The sequence below is a fragment of the Diospyros lotus genome, chromosome 15, assembly GCF_014633365.1.
Source record: "Diospyros lotus cultivar Yz01 chromosome 15, ASM1463336v1, whole genome shotgun sequence".
NCBI classification, from domain to species: domain Eukaryota; kingdom Viridiplantae; phylum Streptophyta; class Magnoliopsida; order Ericales; family Ebenaceae; genus Diospyros; species Diospyros lotus.
Genome location: NC_068352.1, coordinates 23,155,836 through 23,181,218, shown reverse-complemented (window position 1 = coordinate 23,181,218; position 25,383 = coordinate 23,155,836). Strand labels below are relative to the sequence as shown.

Below are 25,383 nucleotides of genomic sequence, written 5' to 3'. Positions count from 1 at the left end.
GTTCTCTCCTTTTTTTTTTTTTTTTTTAATCTTTTTGTCGGGCATCAAAAAGAGACAAAAGAACTAGGGAATATGGAAACTTGTCTTCAAGCATAGTAATTCCTTAGTGGAGTGCTCAAACTCAATGACTTGAAAGGATAAGGCATGGATTGCTTATAAAACATCTTCTAAAGAAATCTTTCCTTGAGAAGGTGTAGGGTAGGGCAAATGGAGAAGATTGATTGCCCAAACGAAATGAGTTTGAATCCTCATCTTGAGAGCCATCTAAGTTATGATCTTCGGGCTAAAGAGTAGTATTTGTTGAGCTAATTTGCTCATATTAATTAAGTTTTGATGATTAACAAAAAGAGAATTTTCAATATACAAAATATAGTATTTTTAGTGATTAACAAAAAGAGTATTCTTATTAAATATATTAATTATAGTATCGAATTATATTTAATTAATTTATAAAATATTTTTCATAATATGTGTATTACCAAAAATATTATTTTATATTAAAAATATTTTTTATATAATTTTTAGATTAATTTATAAAATATTTTTCATAGTATATGTATCACTAAAAATATTATTTTCTATTAAAAAATATTTTTTAATTTAATTTATTAATTTTTTTTCATAAGTGTATGTATTTTCAAAAATGTTATTTTCCATTAAAATTATTTTTCAAAGTATTTCTAAAATGTATAAAAAATAATTTTGCGAAATTTGGATAAAAAAATTATTTTTTCACTATTACTACATTATCGCTACAGTAGCACTGCAGTGACCCTCAAACGGTCAGAATTTTGACTGTTGCTACAGTGAACTTGACCGTTGCTACAGTGCTGCTACAGTATTTTCCAGAATGCTCATAAATAGCTCTAAATTTATTTTGGAGAGCATTTTTTGCTCATATTGCCTATTTAAAGCACTCAAAACTCCCAAAAACTCTCAAGCTAATTTTCAAGCATTCCAAATCTTTTAAAGATTCATTGCACATCCACTAAAGAGCCACAAGGCAAGAGGAGAAAAAGAGATCACAAAGGCGAATCCGATTTTCTCCATTCAAATTGAGGCCACCGTTTATTTATTTATTTAAATATTATTGACATATATATTTTGTGCTTAACTGCTTATTTATGTCCAAGTGTGGACAATTATTTTTGAATAATTAAATTATTATTGTGGATTGTATAGGTTTCTTAAAACCGTTAAAATCTGGGTGAATCTAGTTTCCAAGAGAAAATATTGGTGTTGGTGGTTTTCCTAGAACCCATTGTAATCTAGGAGTGTATCTAATTTTCAATGTGAGCTAGTGTAAAAATCTTGGTGAGATTTCTGGAACCCCAACGATGGTTGAGACCTTGGGAGAGTGGAGTAGGTGTGTGTGGAGACACCGAACCACTATAAATTATTTTATGCCTCATTTATTTATTCTTGATATATCTTGTGACTTGCAATTTATTAATCTCAAAATTCACATATACATAGTTATAAAATCTTAATTTGCTTAAAATTAAATAAAAAGAATTTAATTAAAAGAAAATAATTTATATATTCTTAAAGAAAATAATTAAACAATAATATTTATCAAAAGGGAAAAAAATTTTAAATACTCAATTCACCTTCCTCTTGAGTGGCCATACCTTAAGGGACAGAAAATTGGTATCAGAGCAGACTTCTAAAATAATTAAACCCTTAGTTTATACTTTAATTTAAAAGAGATCTAGATGGCGCATTCACCAACCAAGTTATAGTCGAAGGACCTTCACCCTTTAGACCACTATTATTTGATGACACAAATTTTGCTTATTGGAAAATGAGGATGGAGTCATATTTATTTTCAATAGACTATTATTTGTAGAAAATAGTTAAAGATGATTTTGTCACAACTTCAACTAAAGAAGATAAATGGACCGAAGAAGATATTAAAAAATACCAAATAATGGATCATAAAGCTAAATACACAATCTTTTGTTCAATCCTTCATAGTGAATATGAAAAATTATCTACTTGTTCTACATCACATGAAATTTGGAGAAAATTAGAAGTAGTATATGAAGGTACCGATCAAGTAAATGATACTAAGATTAATCTCTTAATATCCCAATATAAAGAATTTAAACTACTTCAAAATGAAAATATTAGTGATATGAATGGTAGATTCCAAAAGATTATAAATAATCTTAAAATGTTAGAAAAAATAATTTCAGAAGAAGATCAAATTAAGAAAATTCTTAAATCTCTAACAGTAGATTGACAACCTTTAGTAACTGTTATTTTTCAAGTTAAAAATTTGAAAGAATTAAAGATGAAAGAATTAATAGGAACACTTCTAACTTATGAGTTAATATTAAACAAGACTAATGGAGATACTAAAGGTAAGAAAACCTTAGTCTTAAAAACAAATGAAGAAACCGGATTTAGTGAAGAGGAAGAAGAGGATGAAACAACTCTTTTATCAAAAGCATTTGCTAGAATAATGAGAAAGATAAAAAAAGAGCGTAGGAAAATACCACCTACTTGCTTTAAATGTAAGAAGAGTGGGCACATACAATTTGATTGTCCGAAAGATAAGAAAGAAAAGAAAGTACAAAAGAAAAGATTTAAAAAATCAAAGAAATATGCTTTCTCGGCATGGGATGCAGATGATTCATCTCAATTCGAAGAGGAACAAGCACAAATGTGCTTTATGGCTATAAGAGAAGAAAAAGAAGATATAGAGTTAGAAGAATTACAAAAAGTATACGAAAAACTATATATAAAATATATATCTATTAAAAAAGAAGTAAAAACAATTAAGAAGAATTATAAAGAAGAAAATGAAAAATTAAAGAGAGAAATAAAGAACTTAAAAGAAAAATCACAAGAACTCAAAAAAGAAAATGAAGATAAATTAAAAGATCAATTAATTAATCTTGAAGAAAAAAATAAAATATTAAAAACTCAAAATGATAAATTATTGGTAGAAAAGAAAGCCATATAGAAAAGTTTAATCACATTAATTTTAAAGAAAAATTCAAAACCCAAACCAAGATACAAAACACCTAAGAGAGAATAGAAACAACCTAGATGGAGACCCCAACCTAAGATAAACAACATAGTACAAATATGGATACCAAAATGGGTGATATAAATAATGAATGAGTTAGATCACAAAATTTTAAATGTTACTCCTCATCCACATACATCAAGAATAGTTAAATCATTTGATTCTAATGAAGAAAGATTTAAGGGACCCATTTATAGATGTGTACCCAAACCTAAAACGTGATCTTATCAAATATGTAGATATGCGTGAGGACCACAATGAATAGTAAATGCTATATGGATAGTGGATACTCACCGCACATGACTAGTAGGAGAGATTTATAGATCTTACTCCCAAAGAAAGAAGGTATGTCACCTTTTTGAGATAATGCCTAATAGTAAAGAATGATAATATTCTTTTTGTGGCATAAAAGATATATTAGGTTATGCAAATCCAAACCTAATCAATGAAATTTTGATCTAGTTGTTAGGTTTTCTAAGAATGAAATATCAACCAATAAGCCTCTATAACTCTTGCACTTAGATCTATTTGAACCCACATGCACAAACTAAAAGTTTGGATGAAAACATTATATGTTGTAGTAGATAATTTCTCTAGGATTACTTGGTTGTACTTTTGTTTTCAAATGATGAAAATTTTTAAATCTTTAAAAAGAAAGCTAAGAGAATTCAAAGAGAGCAAGATGATAAAATTGTCTCTCTAAGACAAGGATGATTTAGATATGTATCCCAAGAATTATAAATTTGTGCAAGATCATCTAATAGATCAAATAATTGGAGAACCAAGTCAAGGTGTAAGGACTAGAGCATCCTTGCATCAATATTGCAACAATGTAGCCTTCATATCTAAAGTTGAGCCAACTTCCATAGATCAAGTATTAGAAGATGAGTTTAAAGTAATATCCAGATGTTGTTTTAGTATATCCGGATGCCTGCTATGCATATCCGAATAGGATTATTCATATTCGAATGCCTCTTTTTCCCATCAGAATGAGTTGGTTAGCATCCGAATGGACAGGGTTCATATCCGAATGTTTTCTTATGCAAATTTCATTTCTGTTCTTTAAAAATAATAATAATAATAATAATAATAATAATAATAATAATAATAATAATAATAATAATAATAATAATAATAATAAATGAATAAAAAAAATAAAAAAGATGGGTCGACCCAAATAAGGTTGACTCTTCTTCACCTACTGTCAATCTCCCTCCTTCAAAACCCTCTTTGTTATCTCTTTCACCCGAACCCTTGTCTCTTTCACTCTCGTATGTCCTTTGTATGCTGTCGCCTCTTTGTCGTGCAGCCAATCGGATCCACGGTGAGTTTTTGTTCATTTTTTCATTTTTTCGATTTTCTTTCATGTATCTTGGATCCACGATTTTTCGTTGTTCAATTTTTTTTCGTCTTTGTGTTTGTTTGTTCTTGTTAGGGTTTAACAGTGAGCTCCATTATCCCCAGCCCCCAAATCCTCCAAACCTTCAGCCCCTAAATTCCCTGCCTCTCTCACTTTGTCACTCCTGGTTTCTCCCTCGCTCTTGCTCTCGCTTTCACCTCTTGCTGCTTCGTCGCTTGTTGCCTCTCTCTCCTCTTACTGCTCTGTCTTGCTCTCATCCTAGCTCTCTTGCTTTCACCCTCGCCCTTGCCCTCTTGCTCTCGTTCTCACCCTCTTGTCTCTGTTAATCGAAACCCTAAAAACAGTGACAAGTCACTATTTTAAAAAAATTAATAATAATAATAAGAATAATAATAATAAAAATAAAATTAAAACTAAAAAACTAAAAATAATAATAAATTAAAAAATAAAATAAAATAAAAAACAACTAGAAGATTATGTCAGGACTCGGTTCTCCGTGCGGTGCTTGCAAAGTATTAAGAAGAAAGTGTACCCAATCATGCGTCTTTGCCCCTTACTTCTGCCATGAAGGACCCATTGATTTTGCAGATATCCATAAGATTTTTGGTGCCAATAATGCCTCAAAACTCCTGACCCAGCTTCTAGTTAGTGTTTATGGGGCTGTCGCTACACTATTGTATGAAGCTCAAGCTAGGTTTCAAGATCCTATTTACGGTTGTGTGTCCCACATTTTTTCCTTCCAACAGAAAATCGTCGATCTTCAAGTTCATTTAGCTTTATTGGAGGAATTACTATTTGCAAACTTTTATACAAACCCTCTCAATGTTCAAAATTGGTTTCAACCAGAAACTAATTTAAATTCATATTATGACAATGGATCTTTTCTCGTGGATGATCCAAACCTTATTTGGAATTTTGAAAACCCAATCATCCAAGAAGAAAATGTGTTATTTCCTTATTTTCAAGAGGTTAGTTCGCAATATTACCCAATCGAAACTAGCAACAACCAGTGGCCATTCCCAGGTGATATCGATGAACTTGGATCCGTTGTCTTCGGCAACCATTATCAACTGTGAGTATCGACGAAATCCAAATCTATCAACATGGGTGACTTAGATTAGTGCTTTGTAGATTTTGTAATACTATTGTATCCTTTGACTATTCTATTATTACTTTCTTTGATGTTGTGTAATCTTGGATTATGCTCGATATTGTGAATTATACTCGATATATTTCTCTCATGAGCTGTATTGTTATATATCTTTATTCTCTCAACTCACAATAACTTTTTGATTATGACAAAAAAGGGGAGAAGAATAAAAATTTATGTATAAGAGTGACTTGTAATTTTAAGTTGTAAATATTTTTTGTGTGGGAGAGAAGAATGTATGATAAAATTTTTCTTATTTATTGAGGTAAGGAAATTGTATATTTGAGAGATAGGAAATCAATTTAGGCATTCAAGGCAAGTAAGTGCAATCAAGGAAATCAAATTTGGCAATCAGGTTTGCTCCTTAAAACTCTTAAAAAAAAATATTTTATCTATTAATTAAGTTATATCAAAAATACTTTTATGCTACTAGTATTTTTGATAGGGAGAGCATATAGTATAAAATTAAGGGAGAGTTTAAAAATATTTTATCAAATTAATCATCTCATAAATCATGTTTTTGTCATCATAAAAAAGGGGGAGAATGTTGAACCACTTGCTCATATTAATTAAGTTTTGATGATTAACAAAAAGAGAATTTTAAATATACAAAATATAGTATTTTTAGTGATTAACAAAAAGAGTATTTTTATTAAATATATTAATTATAGTATCGAATTATGTTTAATTAATTTATAAAATATTTTTCATAACATGTGTATTACCAAAAATATTATTTTCTATTAAAATTATTTTTTATATAATTTTTAGATTAATTTATAAAATATTTTTCATAGTATATGTATCACCAAAAATATTATTTTCTATTAAAAATATATTTTTAATTTAATTTATTTATTTTTTTTTCATAGTGTATGTATTTTCAAAAATATTATTTTTCATTAAAATTATTTTTTAAAGTATTTCTAAAATGTATAAAAAATAATTTTGCAAAATTTGTATAAAAAAATTAATTTTTCACTATTACTATAGTACCGCTACAGTGCCCCTCCAACGGTCAGAATTTTGATCGTTTTTACAATACATATTACCGTTGTTATAGTACACATTATCGTTACTACAGTGAACTTGACCCTTGCTATAGTGAATTTGATTGTTGCTACAATATTTTTCAAAATGCTTATAAATAGCTCCAAATTCATTTTGGAGAGCACTCTTTGCTCATATTACCTATCTAAAACACTCAAAAGCTCACAAAAGCTCACAAGCTAATTTTTAAGCATTTCAAAACTCTTAAAGATTTATAGCACATCCACCGAGGAGCCACAAGGCAAGAAGAGAAAAATATATCACAAAGTCGAATCCGATTTTCTCTATTCAAACTGAGGTCACCGTTTATTTATTTATTAAAATATTATTGCTTTATATATTTTGTGCTTAACTACTTATTTGTGTTCAAGTATGAACAATTATTTGTGAACAATTAAATTATTATTGTGGATTGTATAGGTTTCCTAAAATCGTTAAAATCTAGGTGAATCTAGTTTCCAAGAGAAAACCTTGGTGTTGGTGGTTTTCCTAAAACCCATTATAATGTAAGAGTGTATCTACTTTACAAGGTGAGCTAGTGCGAAAACCTTGGTGAGATTAATGATAGAATTGAACTGATATGGCACACACCAAGAGGGGGGGTGAATTGGTGTAATTAAAAAAAATTCTTTTAAGAAGTAAAAATATTTTGGTTAAAGAAAAATTTATCAATGAATAAGCTAAGTCAAAAGAGCAAGGATACAAACATAAAACAGAAAAGATGAATAGCAGTGAAGACACAGATTTATAGTGGTTCAGCCTTCCAAGCTTAGTCCACTACCTTAGCTATCCATTAAGGATTTTAAAAACAATTTCACTATCAAACCCCCTACTCAATATGAGCAGGTCCTCTAGTCCTTGACTAGGCAGAGTTACAACCTCCCAATTTAATGGGCCCTCTAGCTACTGCTAGGAAAAATACAGAAACTGAAGTAGAGATTCTAAGAGTACAACTCTTAGTTACAAGCTCTCTCTTTAAATGAATGATCGAGACTTAAAAGAATAGAACAGTAAGATATCAAAGCCTCTTAAATGGAAATACAGAGAGAAAGAAAAATAAATGCTCGATGTAACAGTGAAGACACAGTCGTTTTAGATATTCAATAAGATTTAGCAGCCTTCAATGCGTTTTCAACCACCTATTTATAGTTGATGCTAGGTAAGTTCAAAATTTGGATCGTTGTGGGTGGTTGGGTGAGCATTTAATGAGCCAAAAACTAGCCGTTATAAGTTTCTGTGAAACACATAGTCAACAGAGAAAATAGGTTAGTTGACTATTTTATCAAATAAAACTAAGTATAGTCGACAGACAGAAAGAGATAGTCGACTATCTTTTAATACAAAAATCCCATAGTCGACAGATACAAGTGTATAGTCGACAGATGTGAAAATGTGAAGAAAATTTTGAATTTACAGAACAAAAATAGTCGACAGATGAAAAGCCATAGTCGACTATCCTTTCTTGATAGTCGACAGATTACGAAATAGTCGACAGATCAAACCAGCATAGTCGACTATCCTTAACAGCATAGTCGACTATTCTAAGGCATAGTCAACAGAATGAAACACATAGTCGACTACCCTTTTGAAAACATAGAAAATTTAAACACATCCTCATTTTGATATTTTTGAAAGCAAGTTGAGATTATCAAAAGTATATTTTTAAAATAAATATTACTCAACCAAACTCAATATTTCTTCTATAGGATTTCATATCTTGCTTCAAAATTCATGTATTACAAATTTGTTTTCTCATTCACAATTCACATATTAAAAGCTATTTTCTCATTTATATAATCCATGCCTTGCTTCATATTATAAAAGTTATTTTCTCATTTATGTAATCTATATTGTAGAGATTGATTTTCATATAGTCATTATCAAAACCATTTTATTACTAAGAGTAAAATATCAATTAGTGGAACCCCAATGGTGGTTGAGATCTTGGGAGAGTGGAATAGGTGTGTGTGGAGACACCGAACTACTATAAATTATCTTGTGCCTAATTTATTTATTCTTGTTATATCTTGTGACTTGCAATTTATTAATCTCAAAATTCACATATACATAGTTATAAAATCTTAATTTGCTTAAAATTAAATAACAAGAATTTAATTAAAAGAAAATAATTTATATATTTTTAAAGAAAATAATTAATCAATAATATTTATCAAAAGGGAGAAAAATTTTGAATACTCAATTCACCCCCTTCTTGAGTGACCATACCTTAAATGACCAATATTATCACGATGTCGGATTCACTCATTGTCAACTTGGACGCAACCAATACTCTTGAGGGTGCCTTTTCCAATATGCTTAGAGGGTTTTAGGTGACTTAAAAATTAAGTGACCTAAGAAGGGAGTTGAATTGGGTTTTATATGATTTGAAATTTTTCTCTCAATTTTTAGTTATCAAATTTGAGTTTAATATATGATTTGCACAAATAAAAATAAGAGACACAACGATCAAACACAAGATACGTACACAAGATTTTATAGAGATTTGGTTTTAAAAACCATTGTCCTTTCTCTTTTAAGTTTAAAAAAAAAGAGTTGAAGGTTCCACTTAAATGAATGAGAATAAGCATAGTTTTTGTATAAGAGCTAAGACTTCATTACAAGAAATTTTACTAACAGAATCACACTTGTAGCAAATAAGAACTTTCACAAAGTGATACCACCTTACATGCAATGAGTTAAATATAAACACAGAGTTACAACCCTTTAAATAAAAAAAAAAAAAAAGAAGAGTAGGATTATGTTGCAATTGAATTCACAGGATTATATATGTTGCAATTGAATTCCCACTTGAATGCCTTGAGAACCTTTGAAAACCTTTTGCTTTGAATGCACCAAAAGCTAAATAAGTGTCCTTTAATAATGCTAGTGGTTGAGGGGTTTTATATATACAAGCTCTCAGGATTTTCATCGTTTGAGATTGATAATCATTGACCAATTCGAATTTGAAATCTAGCTAGATATCATTTTCAAGTTTGAAGAGAAAAGGAACTCTATTCCACCTTTGTAGAGAAACGAAACTTAAAGGGAGTTAGTAAAATATCATCAGACCATTTATAATTAATAACATATATAAGAGGGGAAACAATAATTAACTTGATGGTTAGCAAACTTTTCTTATAAAAATAGAAGTATTTTCAATATGTTATGAGCAAAGAAAATATGAGAAATCTAAACCATTAGGAACTTTTATGAATATGAAAAGGGTACAGCTCTGGAACAAGATTTGGCTTGCAAAAATGAGAATAAAAAGAATATACGAGGCAAAAAGTATTGTTTCAAACTATGGTTGCTAGTTTTGTGATATATAAACATCAATGCCACTAGAGAAAATTACAGGATTGTCTTATATGCACCAAATTAGGAAATAATTTGTTTGACAATAAGAATATCATAAAAAATTTAGAAAGTTTTTAGAGAAATGCAGGTTAAAAAAAATGGTGGATAGCTAATTTCTTTGAAAATAATTTTTTTAAAAATGACCACAGTTGATAGATCAAAGTGAACTTTGGTTGACTAAACAACCTTCTTAAAGTGAACAGAAACACTTTTAGAAGGCTTTGGTGGACTAAAGTATAATTTTGAAAAGTGTTTGTAACGTTCCACGTCGAGGGATAAGAAGAACTGGAATAACTTACTATTAGGATTACATAAATCTCATCATATACACAATAAAATTAAAATTTAGTTTGTAAGTATCCCATTTTTTAGAAATTATGGTTTAACCAATTGAAGGTAAAAACAAAATGTTACATCTTTGATGAAATTCGATTTCAGTGTTAGGTATTCTCGCCATATAATCCTCCAAGTGTAGGATACCGAGTCGGTCCACCCAAAATCACTTCTATCCAAGAATATCAAAAAGAGTGATAAGTAGAAGAATTTTTTCACAAAAATTTCTAACTTACCTCTTAGATTCACACCACTTCTTCAAAATTCTCTCAATTTCACAAGTGATTCCAAGTGTTGGAAATGAAGAGTTAAGAAAGCTTTTATATAGGGTTTCATTAACCCTACTCATTAAATGGGCTGGGTTTCTCAAGCCCATTCCATTTTTATGCAATTGGGCTAAGCCCAATTCAATGATCTTTATTTGAATCTAATAGTGCCATTGAACCAAATCCAATGTGCGAGCAAAAAACTCAATTCAATTAATGATTAAATAATTACATTCACAATATAATTATTTAATTATTCTTATTTATCTAATAAATAAATACACTATAAATAGTAATTATAAAATTACTAATTTATCAATCTTCTCTTTGAAAGTGATTTCTTTTGGGTGAGACTTTTTAGGTTCACAAATAAATTGGCAATAAGAATAATCAAAGATTAATTCTTGTAAATCATGAGTGACATTTACCAATATGTCATGATTACTCAATTTATTATGAAGCGGATATTGTGAACCTTTTACTATGTTACCATGCAATACGGTCTTTCCATCATCTTATATCCCAACAAGATATGAGATCATGGTCAGCAGGTCGAATCTCTTAATCTCGTCATATGACCAAATCCAAAATCAATCTTAACTAATTATGACACAACCTTTATGAAACAAATTCCATCGTCATATTACCTCAGCCAAGGATTTATCGTCAAGTGATTATTAGATCGCATATGATATCTTCCTCATAAATCTCGAGGTGATAGATTCCATGTCTGATGCACACATACCTCATGTATCATTGAATTAGGCACATAGATACGTATGATTATCCTTGATTAGAACAATCATATAATATCGTTGATATCCTAATCCACCAATACATAGATATCCATGTTATCTCAAGTCTAAGGACTAGTTACACAGTCGTAGCTAACATTGAATCATTAACTTGTGAGAAATAACCCATGTGATTCAATGTTAACAGTCTCGTTCAGTGAACTCATTCTTGTAACGAGCATCCACTCATATTTTTTTTTAGATTTCAAACAGAATGACACGAGACTTACCAACCTTATTTTTCAGTATCTCATATATTGAATAAGGAAGAAGACGATGTGTTTCCCTTTATGAGTTGCTATTATCTAGATTAAGAATTTTACGGTCAGGAACTTGTTTATAGTATAATGAATTGTGGATTATCCGTAACTCGTATTCTTAACTCTTAAGAATGATATCCACTCCTTATTATACTAATGGATATATGCTTTATTATTTAAATTATCATTTAAATAATATTTAAAGAATTACAAGATCGAGTCCCTTTGTATCACTAAAATTGGTCTTTAAGACTCATATCTAACACTTACTCTGATGGGCATACGCGAACTTTCCAGAGGGTCACCCATCCTTCAGCTTCCTCAGCTCAAGCACGCTTAACCCTGAAGTTCTTTGTCTATATTCAGGCTAAAAGGTATCCAGTTGGTATTGTTTAATTTCTTACTTATTCTCGATATATACTACTTTTCTCTAGGCTTTTGGGGTATTACATTCTCCCTCCTTAAGCACATGACGTCATCGTCATACGAGCTTACAACTGGTCCCAGATCTTCTCCTATTTGGGGGTTGCCATCCTAGAAGGCTGCCAGAAACCGCTTCTTGTATAGGCCCTCAAGCCCCGGCACCATTCCCCGCCCTCATTGGACTGCCTTCACCAAGAGTCGGCTCTGATACCATCTGTAACATCTCGTATCGAGAGATAGGAAGGACTGAAACAACTTACCCTGATGGGTCTACACGAAATTCTCAGGGGGTCACCCATCCTTGAGCTTCTCAACACTTAACCCGTGAGTTCTTTACCTACATTCAGCCTAAAATGTATCAAACTAGTATTTTTTCCTTCCTTATTTATCCTCGATATATACTACCATTCTCTAGGCTCTTGGAATATTACAACGTTCCAAATAAAATTGGAGACTTTTGGTTGACCAAGACTTATATGTAGTGGACTAGATAAAGTGTCAATCGAGTCTTGAAGAATAAATTGCACCCCTTTGGTTGACTAGAGACATACAAAGGAAATAAATGTTTAGGTTCTAGCTAGGAGCTTTTAGTCGACCATATTCTTGCAATGGTCTACCGTACAGAAGGAAAACAAGACTTGATGCTCACTACTTAGAATTGGTTAACCATTCAATCACCTTTGGTCGACCGGGAAAACCTCTTAACAACAGGCAAATATTTGGTCGACCATTAAAAAAATATGCTTAAGGTCATTTACGTTTGAATGCACCAATAGAAAACAATAAGTCTTAAATGTATAATCAACTACATCTTTTATACTTTAATTAATTTTTTAACCATTGGAGTACTCTATCCCATTTGAGAGAATTCAAATTTAAAGTTTGTTTCAAGGCTTGTTTTTGTCAATCCTGAAAACATTCTTCAGCTTTGTAGATCATAAGAGATAAGATAGTGTATTGGTCCATTGGCAAGCAACATGTCAACCAAAAAATTAAGAAATGTTAAGCAACAAAGAGGGAAGTTTTGCGAGTCATCAGAGAGATAGTGACAACTTAGCTTAAGTAATGACATAATGAATGTCCTCTACACAACTTAGCTTAAGTAATATGTATTAGAGGATCAAGTTAATGAAAAAAAATTATGTTTTTAGAAAGATAATGACATTCAACAGATAGAAAAAGTCTAAGCCAATGAGAACAAAGAGAGCAAATAATAAATCATTAATATATATTAATTATCATCACAAAGGAAACACTCAGGTCTGAAAGTAATTTTGACTATTAAAAAAGATTTTCTTGTGAAAGACATTAGTGATGAAGGGAAAATTTTAGTTTTGTCTTTTATACTAAATCAAGAAATTTTGTTTGATTATAAATCATTTTCATACAAAGAAAAATGAGATAAAATTTGATGAAAATTTATGTTTGAGAAGAAGAATAGTCTTTTAACTTATTTTTTGGATCAAATGTGACTTGAAATACAACTCCATTGGAGTTTTTCTTTTTTTTTTTTTTTTTGAAATTTGATAGAGATTTTCTAGACTAAACTAGCTTCCTAAAAGCAACGAAAAAAATATGCCGGAGAAGTTTGGTCAACTTAACTTAAAACAGTTGATTAAACTTATTACCTAAAACAAACTAAAATATTTTGCAAGAGTTAATTGGTCGACTAAACTTAATCTATTTATAAAACTGAAAACTCCTTGCTCAATTTTGATCGACTTAAACAAATCTTTGGTCAACCAAACCTTGGTTGAAAAAAGTTCAAGTATTTTGTGAAATTTTGATCGATTGGACTAAAATTGTTTAGTTGACCAATTTGATTAACTTTTTAAGATATAGGTTTTTGGATCTCATGATCAAAACAAAGCATTAGTCAACCACATTTTAATTAATTTGATAAGGAAAAGACTTTAAAATTTTTTCTGTGAGATATTTTGGGTCAAAAAATACGATGGCCATAAACTCTTTAATTTATCAAGGAAACTAGCACTAAGTTTCGAACTGCTCGTTCCTTCTAAAAAATTAGGATTTTTGAAAAATATTTTAAAGAGTCTATTTGTTTAAGCAATAAATTATTTTTGTTATCATAAAAAAAATTTTAATTGTAGTTTTGAGGTTAACACAAGGGTGTCCTATAAGACTATTATATCTCATCTTAGTTCTAAGGGTTTTTCATACAAGTTTAATTAGTGTTCTTCTATCTCTTTTATCACAAATTTCTTCCATTCCATGTGTCTACTTGTTTTACATGCATGTACATTTACGAGTCTTCTCATTTGTCTTATATATTTTAGACCCAAAAATCAACTCTCCATCTATTTCATCTGAGTAATTAAAAACCCAACAATAAGTAGCAGTCAATAATAAAAAAAAAAAATAAATCAAAACTAACGCTAAGGCAGGAAAATATAATTTAATGAACAGAAAAAAAAGAAAAGAAACATTACCTGTGCAATTGCAAATCAACAAATTAAAAATTCATGAGTTTCTACAAACTTGTTGAAGAGTTGTTCATTTGGATTTTGGAAGGACTGAAAACAGCAGCCAAAACTAATTTGGAAAGGATGGGAAAGAGAAAGATGAAGAAAGATAAATAATATTAAAGCAATTAGAGAAAAGGAATATAAATAGTTAATATTTTTTCTTCTCAAAACTATAAAGATGAAAAGGCGACGCTTCAAAGCTGTACTGTACATGCATGCGTATGTACAGTACAGAGCCATCTCTTTCCTTCATCTCTTTTGCTCTTACTATATATCCTCTTGCAACTGTCCTGTCATCCAATATATATATATATATATATATATTCTCCATTAATCACCAGCCTCTGGTCTCTTCAAGCAACACTTTGTCTATGGCTTCGGTTTTAAATACTTCTTCTTTAATTAGAATATACACAACTTTCTCGTACTTCCTCAAGTAAGATGCTTTCTTGCTTTTTCTTTTAGATTCTAGGGGTCTGATTGTGTAAGCACACTGACACCCAGCAATGGATATATATATATTTGAGAAACGAGGAAAGATTTTGTAAGCAGAAGTACTAGAAAAAGCACAGATTCCAGCTCCGAGGTGTACCACATTAATACAAGATTATTAATTATTTAATGGATGCTTAATTAGATTTTAGTTAACTTAATTGTACTGTTAAAAGGAAGATCAAATTAACGTAAGCATATCGTATCACCATGTCCACTTTGAAGATGCCCTCATCAGGGTTTGATGTTAAAAAGCAAGGGCTTGGTCCGCTTGGATGACAAGTTGGGTTTGTATATATAAAGGGTACGTAATGCTAATCAATGATTAACACTAAGTGTATTTATTTATTTTTGATAATGTATATTTGTTTTTAGGCTAAATATTTCTTACTGATTGTTTTTTTCTAATAAATATATTTTTTTAACATCAACCAACCAATAAAAAATGTTTAAATATAAAAATATATATATATATATATAATAAATATATCTTGTCTAAGAAAATGATTGTGACCGTTGCTTAACCTTTTCAATGGTTACATTTAACATTACCTATATAAACAAAAAAAGAAAATTTTGATGATTTCTGACAACTTGATCGTTAATAAAAATAATTATAATTTAAGAAGATTAAATGTCTAAACCTGACTTATCATCAATGACTCGTCGGGGTGAGTCTGATGACTGGGTATAATTAAATTACCATTATTATTTGTGTCATTTTTTGTTTTTTTTTTTAATTTTATATCCTTTGAAACTACAAATATCTTCACCCAAAAAAAAAAAAAAAAAATTAATATAAAAGGAACTATACTTTATCATGACTTTGTTTATAAAAAAGGTTCATTAATTACAATGAGATGAAAGTGAGAGTTTTGAAAAATTGGGCCAACTTGAGGCTTTTGTCAGTCCCATCAAATTACAAATGGTTATACTAATCTTTCGTGACTCTTGAAGAGACGAAAAAGCAATAACATTAATGTTGGCATGGTGTAATTAATTATATTAAATTTGATTATGGGTATCTAATTACGAGTCCTTTTCTCAACTCCCCATCAAAAACACATCAACTACTCGATCGATCTTATCTATTGCAGCAGGCTTTAATTACTGATTATATATAAGTAATTTAGGCATGATTAGGATCACACTAGCTAAAAGCATGACTGGTTAATTAAATTATTATTATTTTTTCTTTTTGGGTACTTGTTGTTAATGTGGGAAAAGGGTAAAAAGTGTGGAAAAAGCAACTCTTGGTACTTGAATAAATTATGGGGTTTTGCCTGGTCATCTTCTAGGGCTTTGTGGTGACAAGTGGAAACTTAGTTTTGTGGTCTACTTGCATGGATTAATTGTTGATTATAGTGATGGTGGTAGGGGGAATCATATTTATAATGGCAAAGGTTTGATTATATGCATTTTTGAAACTTCCTATTGCCAAGGATGTCTCCAATGATGACAACAGTTGAGAGAGACTCTAATTGGGATTAATTTGTTTTGCTGGACATCCACTAACCTTAATCAGAAACTATATGTAATTGATGGTTTGTAGATATTTTTATGGATTCAAAGCAGTATAGATAGCTTTGCTTGATTTGATTTGGGCAAAGTGTTGAATTTTTTTTATTTTAAAAAGGTTAGATAACATTCTGTGTTTAAGAATAGGAATTAAATTAGTTATTATATTTGAAATTTAGTAATTATATATAAGGTTACATCATTGTATTTTTGGATTTAGTAAAGTTATATTAACTATTATAATAAATATTGTCTTGTCACCATCATTGGCCTATTAAATTTAGTAAATTACAAGCAAATCTACTTCAATTTCAATTGAGTTTGGAAACAGAATCATTGGTTGGAGTCCGACCACAAATCTAGATTTGAAAATTATCACACAATCGCAAATGTGTCGCAATGCAAGAATCCTATATCAAGATCTTAAATGCACTCTTGTTCGATGGGTTTAGAATTTGATTTTAAATTTAATTTTTAAATTAGAGACTGAGTCAACGATGTTAATGAAATTAAAATATTATTGACAAGATTATGACAATATTTATCATGATAACTTATATAACTCTTAATTTAAACATATACAATAATTTATTTAACTATTTGAGTAGTTTTAAAATATAAGGGCAAATTTAATCCCTTAACCAAAACTACATTAATTTATTATAAAAAGCCCATGACCAACTTGTAATAATATTTATTACAACTATTTTATAATAGACAGTGCTACATATATCAACGGGATGACAGGTCTAATGATCAAATCAAATTTCATCAATCAGACTTCATCATCGATCATATTAAGGTGCCGTGGATTGAAGAAGCCCGAGCTTCATGAAGCCCAATTGAGCCCTAATGAAGCCCGCTTAGCTTGATCGGACTTCATCCCGAGGCGATAGTGATAAATTAGGTGATGGTATTTTTATCATTTGATGCTTTAGTCTTCTTTTTGATAATCCAATTATTTGTATAATTAGTATTTTTCTTTTATAAATGGGTAACAATTAGGCAATGGTTAACTATATTACACGAAAACATCTTATAGGTGTCATTTTCCCGTTTCAGAAATATTTTTTATTCTCGTTTCGAACCCTATTTATGCTTATTTGTTAAAAAAAATGTCCGTTTCCATGTTTCCGTTTCTTATCAGAACCGTTTTCGTTTTCATTTCCGTGCAACATAGATGGTTAAGATATAATAAATGTATTTTGTTTTTAAATAATATTTATTTATTATTTTTTATTAATTATAAAATAAAAATATTATAAATAAATATTATCTAAAAATAAGTTATATTAATAGTAGCATATTATCCTGAAACACAAAGTAATAATTATAACTAACCCACAGTATTATAATACCAAATATGCCCTAAAATTTTGTGATTTAGGGATTCTTTCACGGAGCATCGTAGCATATGCGTGGATCCATAAATAATTGGACACACAGACAGACACTCTATTTGTTTTCTTCCTTCAATGATTATTAATGCCTTTTACGCGGCGCCAACAAGCAGCCTACCAAATTACCAAACCACCCTTGCTTAAACAGATGCCTTCTGCCTTATTTTTAAGGCCGACTCCATCAGGTCCCCCAATCTACCCGCCAAGCTCAATTAATAGTCAATCAACCGGTTTTGGAGCTTCCAACAGTAGTCGCCTTCACCAAATCTGTTTGCCAAAGTTTTGGCGAAGCCCAAAATTGTAGCCATGTTTGGCGATTGATTTAATGGCTACAATTTCGACTAAGCCTCTCTCGCTATCTCTCTCTCATAATGTTAGAATAGATGACTAGACGTGATAGAAGAGGAAATCGGTTAGAGATGACAAGTCATAGATGTGGCGACGACAAGTAGCAGATCAAGAGGGATAACGACCACCAGATTTGGCGACAGCGATGAGCAGCAAATTAGTTGATGGCGGCGAGCAGATTGTTCAGCAGCAGGCATACATCTAGTTTGTGATTTTGGAGAATTTTTTTATTTATTTATACATTAAATGAGTAACATTATGTATTTGTGTATTTGATTATTGATTTGTGTACGTGTATATTTAATTATTTTATGTATTTAATTATTAATTTTGTGTATGTGTATCTGATTATTTTGTATATTTAATTATTTATTTGTGCATTTGATTATTAATTTTTTATATGCGCCTATTTGATTATTTTGTATATTTAATTATTAATTTTATATAAAATAAAATAAATAAAATTAAACTTTATCAATAAATAAATGAAATAAGGAATCAAATAGAAAAAAGGATAAAAAGTATATTGGAGCAGACATGATTTTGAGATAAAATTAAAATAAAAAATGAATTATTTATAATATGAACAAAAATAAAATAGAGATTACTGTTGGAGTCAGCTTAAGACAAGGTTAATGAGTGGCATTCGGGCTATTTTTAAAGTGAAATTTAATATATATTAAAATCACTCTTTGTCTTGGAGTGATATTTATATCAGCTAAAAAATATTATGATAATGGTGACTAACGCCCTTGGTTAAGTATTTGGTTATGAATTTAAACTTTTTACAAAACCTTAATTACAATGATAATTCTTAATAAACTTTATGTATAAATTTATTAAACTTATCTAGTAATTATTAAATTTAAATATTTAAATAAATAAATAGAAAAAAAAATAAATTATGATCAAAATATTTTTCATTTTTATACGTCTCACGTGTCTTTGTACATTTCACGAGAGATATTTTTATTATTAATATATTTTTATATAATTTAAAATATAAATAAAAATATAACAATAATATTATTCTTTGATTCTTTGAGAATATGCGAGGGCTCCTAGGAAGCGAACTCCTTCGGTATTCGCATAATATAAATGGAATGTTCCGAACTGGGGGGACACGATAAGGATATTCGCATTCGTATTTGGTAGGGGTGGCCGCTATGTATTATTTTTTTAATTAATTTATTAAGTTTAAAACCCAATAATAAAATTTCAAAGTTTCCCCCAGTTGGTGTGGGGCCCACACGAATTAGATAAGGTCACACATCAATGCTCACATCTGTCTCCCAGTGGGTAGTACTATACTGCCCTTCACCAAATATGCCAGCTGGCTCTGATTTACTAGATGGATGGGAGGGATAACCCAAACCCAAAGGATAAGGCTCACTATTTTTATCATTTCTTCTCTAAAATTTACCTTTTAAGATAGAAGTTGGACTGTTAATTCAATTATTATTATCTGAAACTACATTCTGATCCAGATGCCTCAAATCTGACGTGGACCCTATCCCTCTGTATTTTAGAACATATTCTATTATTGTGTCACGCTATCTAATTAATATATAGTATTATAAATAATTATTTTGAATTAATACCAAAGTTTTGTGTTTGAAATTTAAAAAAAAAAAAGTAATAGAATTAAATTCCATGCAATTGATCAGAGACAAAGCAAATTAGATAATTAACATTAAGAGCATCCGACTACGTGCCCACTGCCCACTGCCTCTGTTGTAACATCAAGAGATGAAATGAAATTTCTCTGGACTCTTTCTCCCAGATATTATCTCCACTTTTCATAACAAAAAAGCATGTCATTTTCATTTAAGAGAATACGTTTATTATTTATTATTATTAAAACTCATCCTCAATTGCTACACAAACAATGAGATTAGTAATATAGTTTGTTAATATTTATGTATTAAAATAATTTCCATTTATTGAAATGTTGTCATTCTGTTATTTAATATAGCAATATATTTTCTTAAAAAAATCAACGTGCCATATGTGTACCGAACTCTACCTATAATTACAAGTAAGGATTTATTCACTCATTTTAAAGAAGTGAACATGACCCCGATAGTTTTTACTACCGGGGTGCATGGGTCTCTCTCTCATTACCTTGTTTTTCTCTTTTTTCTTCATTTAACCCAATAACAATAATGGTGAGAGAGTCGGTGGTGACCATTGCTACTAGAGCAAGGGAATGAGAGAGACAAATAGAGAAAAGGGAGAGAGACCCACCTCTATTAGTGAAAACTAACCAAGGGGGTATGTTCACCTTGCTAAAGAAGGCGAATAAATCCTTACTCGTAATTACTCACACAAGTAATAAAAATGTAAATTATAAAATTTATATTTATAGATAAGTGTATGTCTTTTATAACTCAAATAGTCTACATATGCATTTGGGATTTCACTCGACTCATTTATTTAGATTTGATATAATTTTGAGATTCGTTTATTTGAATTTGGATCCGAACTCAATTAAACACAAGTTAAAAAGATTATATATGAATATGGCTGTTTCCACTTGATTATTTGATGTTGGATTTGTTTAAAATATATTATACGTTAATTAGGTCAATGGTAAGAGATTTCTAAATTCGAGTCTATAGGTTTTGAAGATGGACCATATATAAGGTTTTATGGAAAATGTTAGTCAATATTCTGATTTAAAATATTAAATGAATTTAGGGTTTGAGTCAGGTGGTTTCGACCCGAACTCTAATTTATGTTGATAATATTTGTAAATACTTTTGTAAGAAAGTTATTTTTTAAATTATTAGAATATGCCTATAATTGCATTAAGAGATATTTTTTCTAAAATTATTTTAGGATGCCGTTTAAGAATTATTAACCTTTTGTTTACATCCCACGTAAGCATAAAGAAGGTGATATCTGGGGCAAATGATTAGCCCACGTGGAACTTGTGGGTCCCATTAGCCCCCGAGCATCTCACTATAAGAAACTTAGGATCTCCGAACCATTCATCGCAAAGGAGCTGGATCGGCGAGCTTCAGCCTTGAGGCGAACACCAAAATCAGCACCATGGCCGAGTCAACCCTCAGATTTCCGATGGGTCACCGGAGCTCCGGGAGGATCCACAGATTCCCTGGCAAACCGGAGAGCACCGGAGTCATGATTTTTGGGTTTTTGGAGGAAAACGAAGAGTCGCCGGAGAGCTCCTACAACTCCGGAGCCGACAGCTTTAACAGCGAAGATCTTGTCGACGATGACGAAGAAGATGAAAATGCCAGTAATGCTGAAGCGAATAAAGCTTTCTGGGAGTCTCAGGAGCTGCTTCTAGAGGTAAATTTTCGTACATTAAATGAAATATAATTATATATATTTATTTAATAACTCGCTGTTACTACCCTTTGGCATATATTGGAGAAGTCATGATGATTCATAAATTAAGTATAATAGATAAACATAAGAAAATTTGTGAGTGGACTCCTTTCATATAAATTTGGATTCAAATAACACAATTAAGAGAAGGTGATTATAGCTGCTTATGATCGCTAAATTATCTCGAGAGTTATCATAATTAATATTCATAAAATGGCAGGCCGCCAGAGTTCAGTGAATTAGTAAATAATATTTGGGTGCTTTATTTTTTTCTTTATTTTTTTGCAGGCAACATTATGTAGGAGCAGCTCAATAGAGTCAAAGATTAGGCAGGCCACAAAGGATGCTCTAAGGGAGCTAAACAAGAAGAGCAGCGGTTGTACTTGCGGGAGACCGGCGGCCGGTGGCTGCCGGAGTTGTCTGCAGAGAGAGCTTTCCGGCCGTCTTCAAGCTGCCGGTTACAATTGCAGCATATGCAAGTCCAAGTGGAAGAGCTCGCCTGATATGCCATCAGGTACTTATTAAATGCCCAAATTTTTTTATTTTTGTGAGAATTGTTTTTGTTAGAAATTAATGCTTTCATAAAAATTACTTACTTTTAAAGAAACGGCTTTGTATTTGACCAAATAATCTAGAAATGCCTTTTTGTGTTTGGCCAGGCCACTGATTTAATTAAATAGAGGTTTTAACAGTAAAATTTAGCAGAAATAATACTAACAAAAGTGTTTTGGAAATGTAGTACCTGCAGGCAGTATTTGATAAATGTAATTTTATAATTTTAAATATTGATGAAGGGGTAATCTTATTTGCTGCTTCATCTTTTACTTGGGTACATAACAGACGTATATATAGCGATATAGGAGGGTGAAATTTCTGCAGATTTCACAGTCTTAATTACCTATTGCTTTTGTTTAGGGGAGCACACTTATTTGGAAGTGATCCATGATTCGAGCTCCAAGAAGAGAGAGACAAGGGTGATCATCGAGCTGAGTTTTCGGGCCGAGTTTGAGATGGCCAGAGCGAGCGACGAATACAACGGCTTAGTTTGCCGGCTACCGGAAGTTTTCATCGGCAAGGCGGAGAGGTTGAGAAGCCTAGTGAAGATATTGTGTGGAGCGGGAAAGAAGTGCATGAAGGAGAAGAGGATGCATATGGCTCCATGGAGGAAGCACAAGTACATGCAAGCCAAATGGCTTGGCAAACGTGAGCCAATTCAAACCGTAATGCCAATTTTGCCTAATTTGCGTTTGGATCGGATGCCAAAGCATAGAGCTTCTTTGCTCACCTTTGATTTGCTAGAGAATTTGACTACTTTGCATTGTACTGCTGTAAGAGTTGTTTGACCACGAAGAATTCAAGTTTTCTTAATTAGTTTACTTATATATGAAACAGAAAATGGCATCTAGAACGGATTTTAATTTGTTTATGTAGCGTTTGTTAAAATGAGGAAGATAAGATTATATCAATACAAGGTTGAAATACTTTTCAGAGTAAGATATGGAATAGACAAGATAAGGTTGAGAAATATTTTAAAATTTTTATTAAACTGTTTGTTAAATTTTTTGGAATGTGTTAAACGACACATATGTTATTTTTTTTATATGTGAAGACCAAGATAAATTTACCTATAAAGGAGGAGAGATAAATTTATTTAAAAAAACTCAAATAAAAAGTCACATGATTTCTTTTTTTAAGAATTATTAGATAAATTTAACAAATATAATAAAAAAATACTTTTGTTTGAAATAATTTTTATATCTTACTTTTTTCAATCTATATCTTAATTAACAAATATTACCTTAGAAATTATTCACAAAATGTTAATGCAATAATGTCATTCTAGTAATATATTATTTTAGATAAATTACATAAACCTCCCAATCTTTTTGAAAAAATATGTGTTAAATGAGAAAGCAAAATGACCGATTTATCCTTCTCTTTCTCTCTCTCCCCCCTACTTTCATCTATTCTTTTAAATAAAAAAACTACTTTCATCTACTCTTTTTATTCAAAAAATAAATAAATAAATAAAAATTAATTGTGGATGGTTGATAAGAAAAAGAGATGGAATTGAGGGACAGAGGGATCGATGGCTAGGTTTAATTGCTTCTTGGATTCTTTCATTGAGTTCCTACAAGGTGCCCACACATGGGAAAGAAAGAAGGGGGACATAGGAAATGAAAGATTCCTTGCCAAAAAGAGTGAATCAATGGTATTAATGAGGGTAAGGTTGTTGGAAGAATAAATGGGAGAAGGAAAAAGAGATAGGTGTAGATAGAGAGATATAAGGGATAGACTGTGTGTAAGGACATTTTGGATATTTTTCAAAAATTTAATAGCATTTATGTAACGATATGTATGAAATTGTTTCTAAATTTATAACTTTAGTAAAGTCATTATAATTTTTGAAAATAGTAGGGACCTTCTCCAAATTTAGCCTTATCTTAGGAAAAATACTCAATCAATATAATTTATTGAATATTTATACAAAAATATTAAAAACCTATCACTTCAAAAAATGGTAATACTATTGCGCCAATATTTTATGGAGTTTAGCCTTGGGGTCTGGGTAAATTGCATCGATTACTCTTGTATTTTTTAAAATGTCATCTATTATTGTTAAAAAAAAAAAAAATACATGAGGTGATTGTTTTACCCTTGTTCTTATACTAAACCAAGCTCCAATCTCTTTCTTTCTTATTCTCTCTCTCATCTCCCATCTTTTCTCTAAGAAACTTGCTTTCAGACTAGTAGTCAACCAACCAATGGCTAGTTCTTTTCGTTCTCTACTATCTTTTTCATTATCATCTTATCTCTTTCCTTACATATCCTTTTTTCTTCCTTGTTCGTTGAGAATTGAAGTTGTTGTCGATTAGATATCGTGAAACCCCAAAAAGGTTTCTAATAAGCCCATCGACAACACTCAAGAAAACTAGCTAGTGGCTACAGTGGTGGTTCAATGATGAGTTTCTCTCTACATTTACATCTATCTCTCTCCTACCTTATTGCCAATAAAGAGGCAAGAACCCTACTAGCAATGGGTTTATGGAAACCCCATTGTCAATAAGGTTTCTTTTCTTCTTTGTCTCATTTATTTCTTTTCCTTTTCTCTCTCTCTCTTTCTCTCTCTCTCTATATATATAGTTTTGAATTCTTAAACAATGTTGCTTAATTTATACTAAACAACATTAATTGATGTGATAACTCAAATATAATGATGTGGACCTTACTCTATCAAGTTATTGTGTTGAAAGAATTAAATGAGTAAACCTCACATAATTATTATATTTGAGTTATTACGTCAGCGTTGCTTAGGAGATCAAAACTCTTTATATATAATTTATATTTGTTTATCTATCTCTAGTCTTTATATATTTGTCTCTCTAATCTTGTTTCAATTGGAACCCATATCGGATAGGTTTTGATCACACAATAGTAAGGTTTCTTCTCTATCGTCGATGGTCAGCAATGAGGACGAAATTGCATCTATCTTTCTCATTTTGTACCTTTTTCGATCTATGTATATATCTCTCTTTTGTTCTCTCTCTCTCTCTCAATTTTGAGCAATGGAATTTTTTCTTGTGAGTTGACGATAGGAAAAACCTTATCACTTTATTTGTTTCTTTTCCTTTTTATCTTTGTTTCTTTGGGTTCCAATATATTTCAATTGGGACCTAGAGTGATAGGGATTTTTCTCATTGCCAATTGACGATAGTTGGCGACGGGGAAACCCCATATCTCTATTTCTCTCATTT

The 25,383-nt window shown here is 30.6% G+C and overlaps 1 protein-coding gene across 1 annotated transcript; it reads left to right on the top strand.

Moving 5' to 3' along the window:
- Window positions 1-21,280: 21,280 nt before the first annotated feature.
- Window positions 21,281-23,004, top strand: LOC127792297 (uncharacterized). The gene is made up of 3 exons (XM_052322749.1): window positions 21,281-21,589; window positions 21,917-22,142; window positions 22,544-23,004. The coding sequence occupies exons 1-3, from the start codon at window positions 21,329-21,331 to the stop codon at window positions 22,969-22,971; spliced, it is 915 nt and encodes a 304-aa protein (XP_052178709.1). The 5' UTR covers window positions 21,281-21,328; the 3' UTR covers window positions 22,972-23,004.
- The last annotated feature ends 2,379 nt before the right edge of the window (window positions 23,005-25,383 follow it).

What these genes read in the sequence shown, in the direction of transcription:
- LOC127792297 (XM_052322749.1), top strand. Translation starts at nt 21,329, where the DNA reads ATGGCCGAGTCAACCCTCAGATTTCCGATGGGTCACCGGAGCTCCGGG. An exon ending in CTCAGGAGCTGCTTCTAGAG is followed by an intron (nt 21,590 to 21,916) that starts GTAAATTTTCGT and finishes ATTTTTTTGCAG; the next exon opens with GCAACATTATGTAGGAGCAG. An exon ending in CTCGCCTGATATGCCATCAG is followed by an intron (nt 22,143 to 22,543) that starts GTACTTATTAAA and finishes GCTTTTGTTTAG; the next exon opens with GGGAGCACACTTATTTGGAA.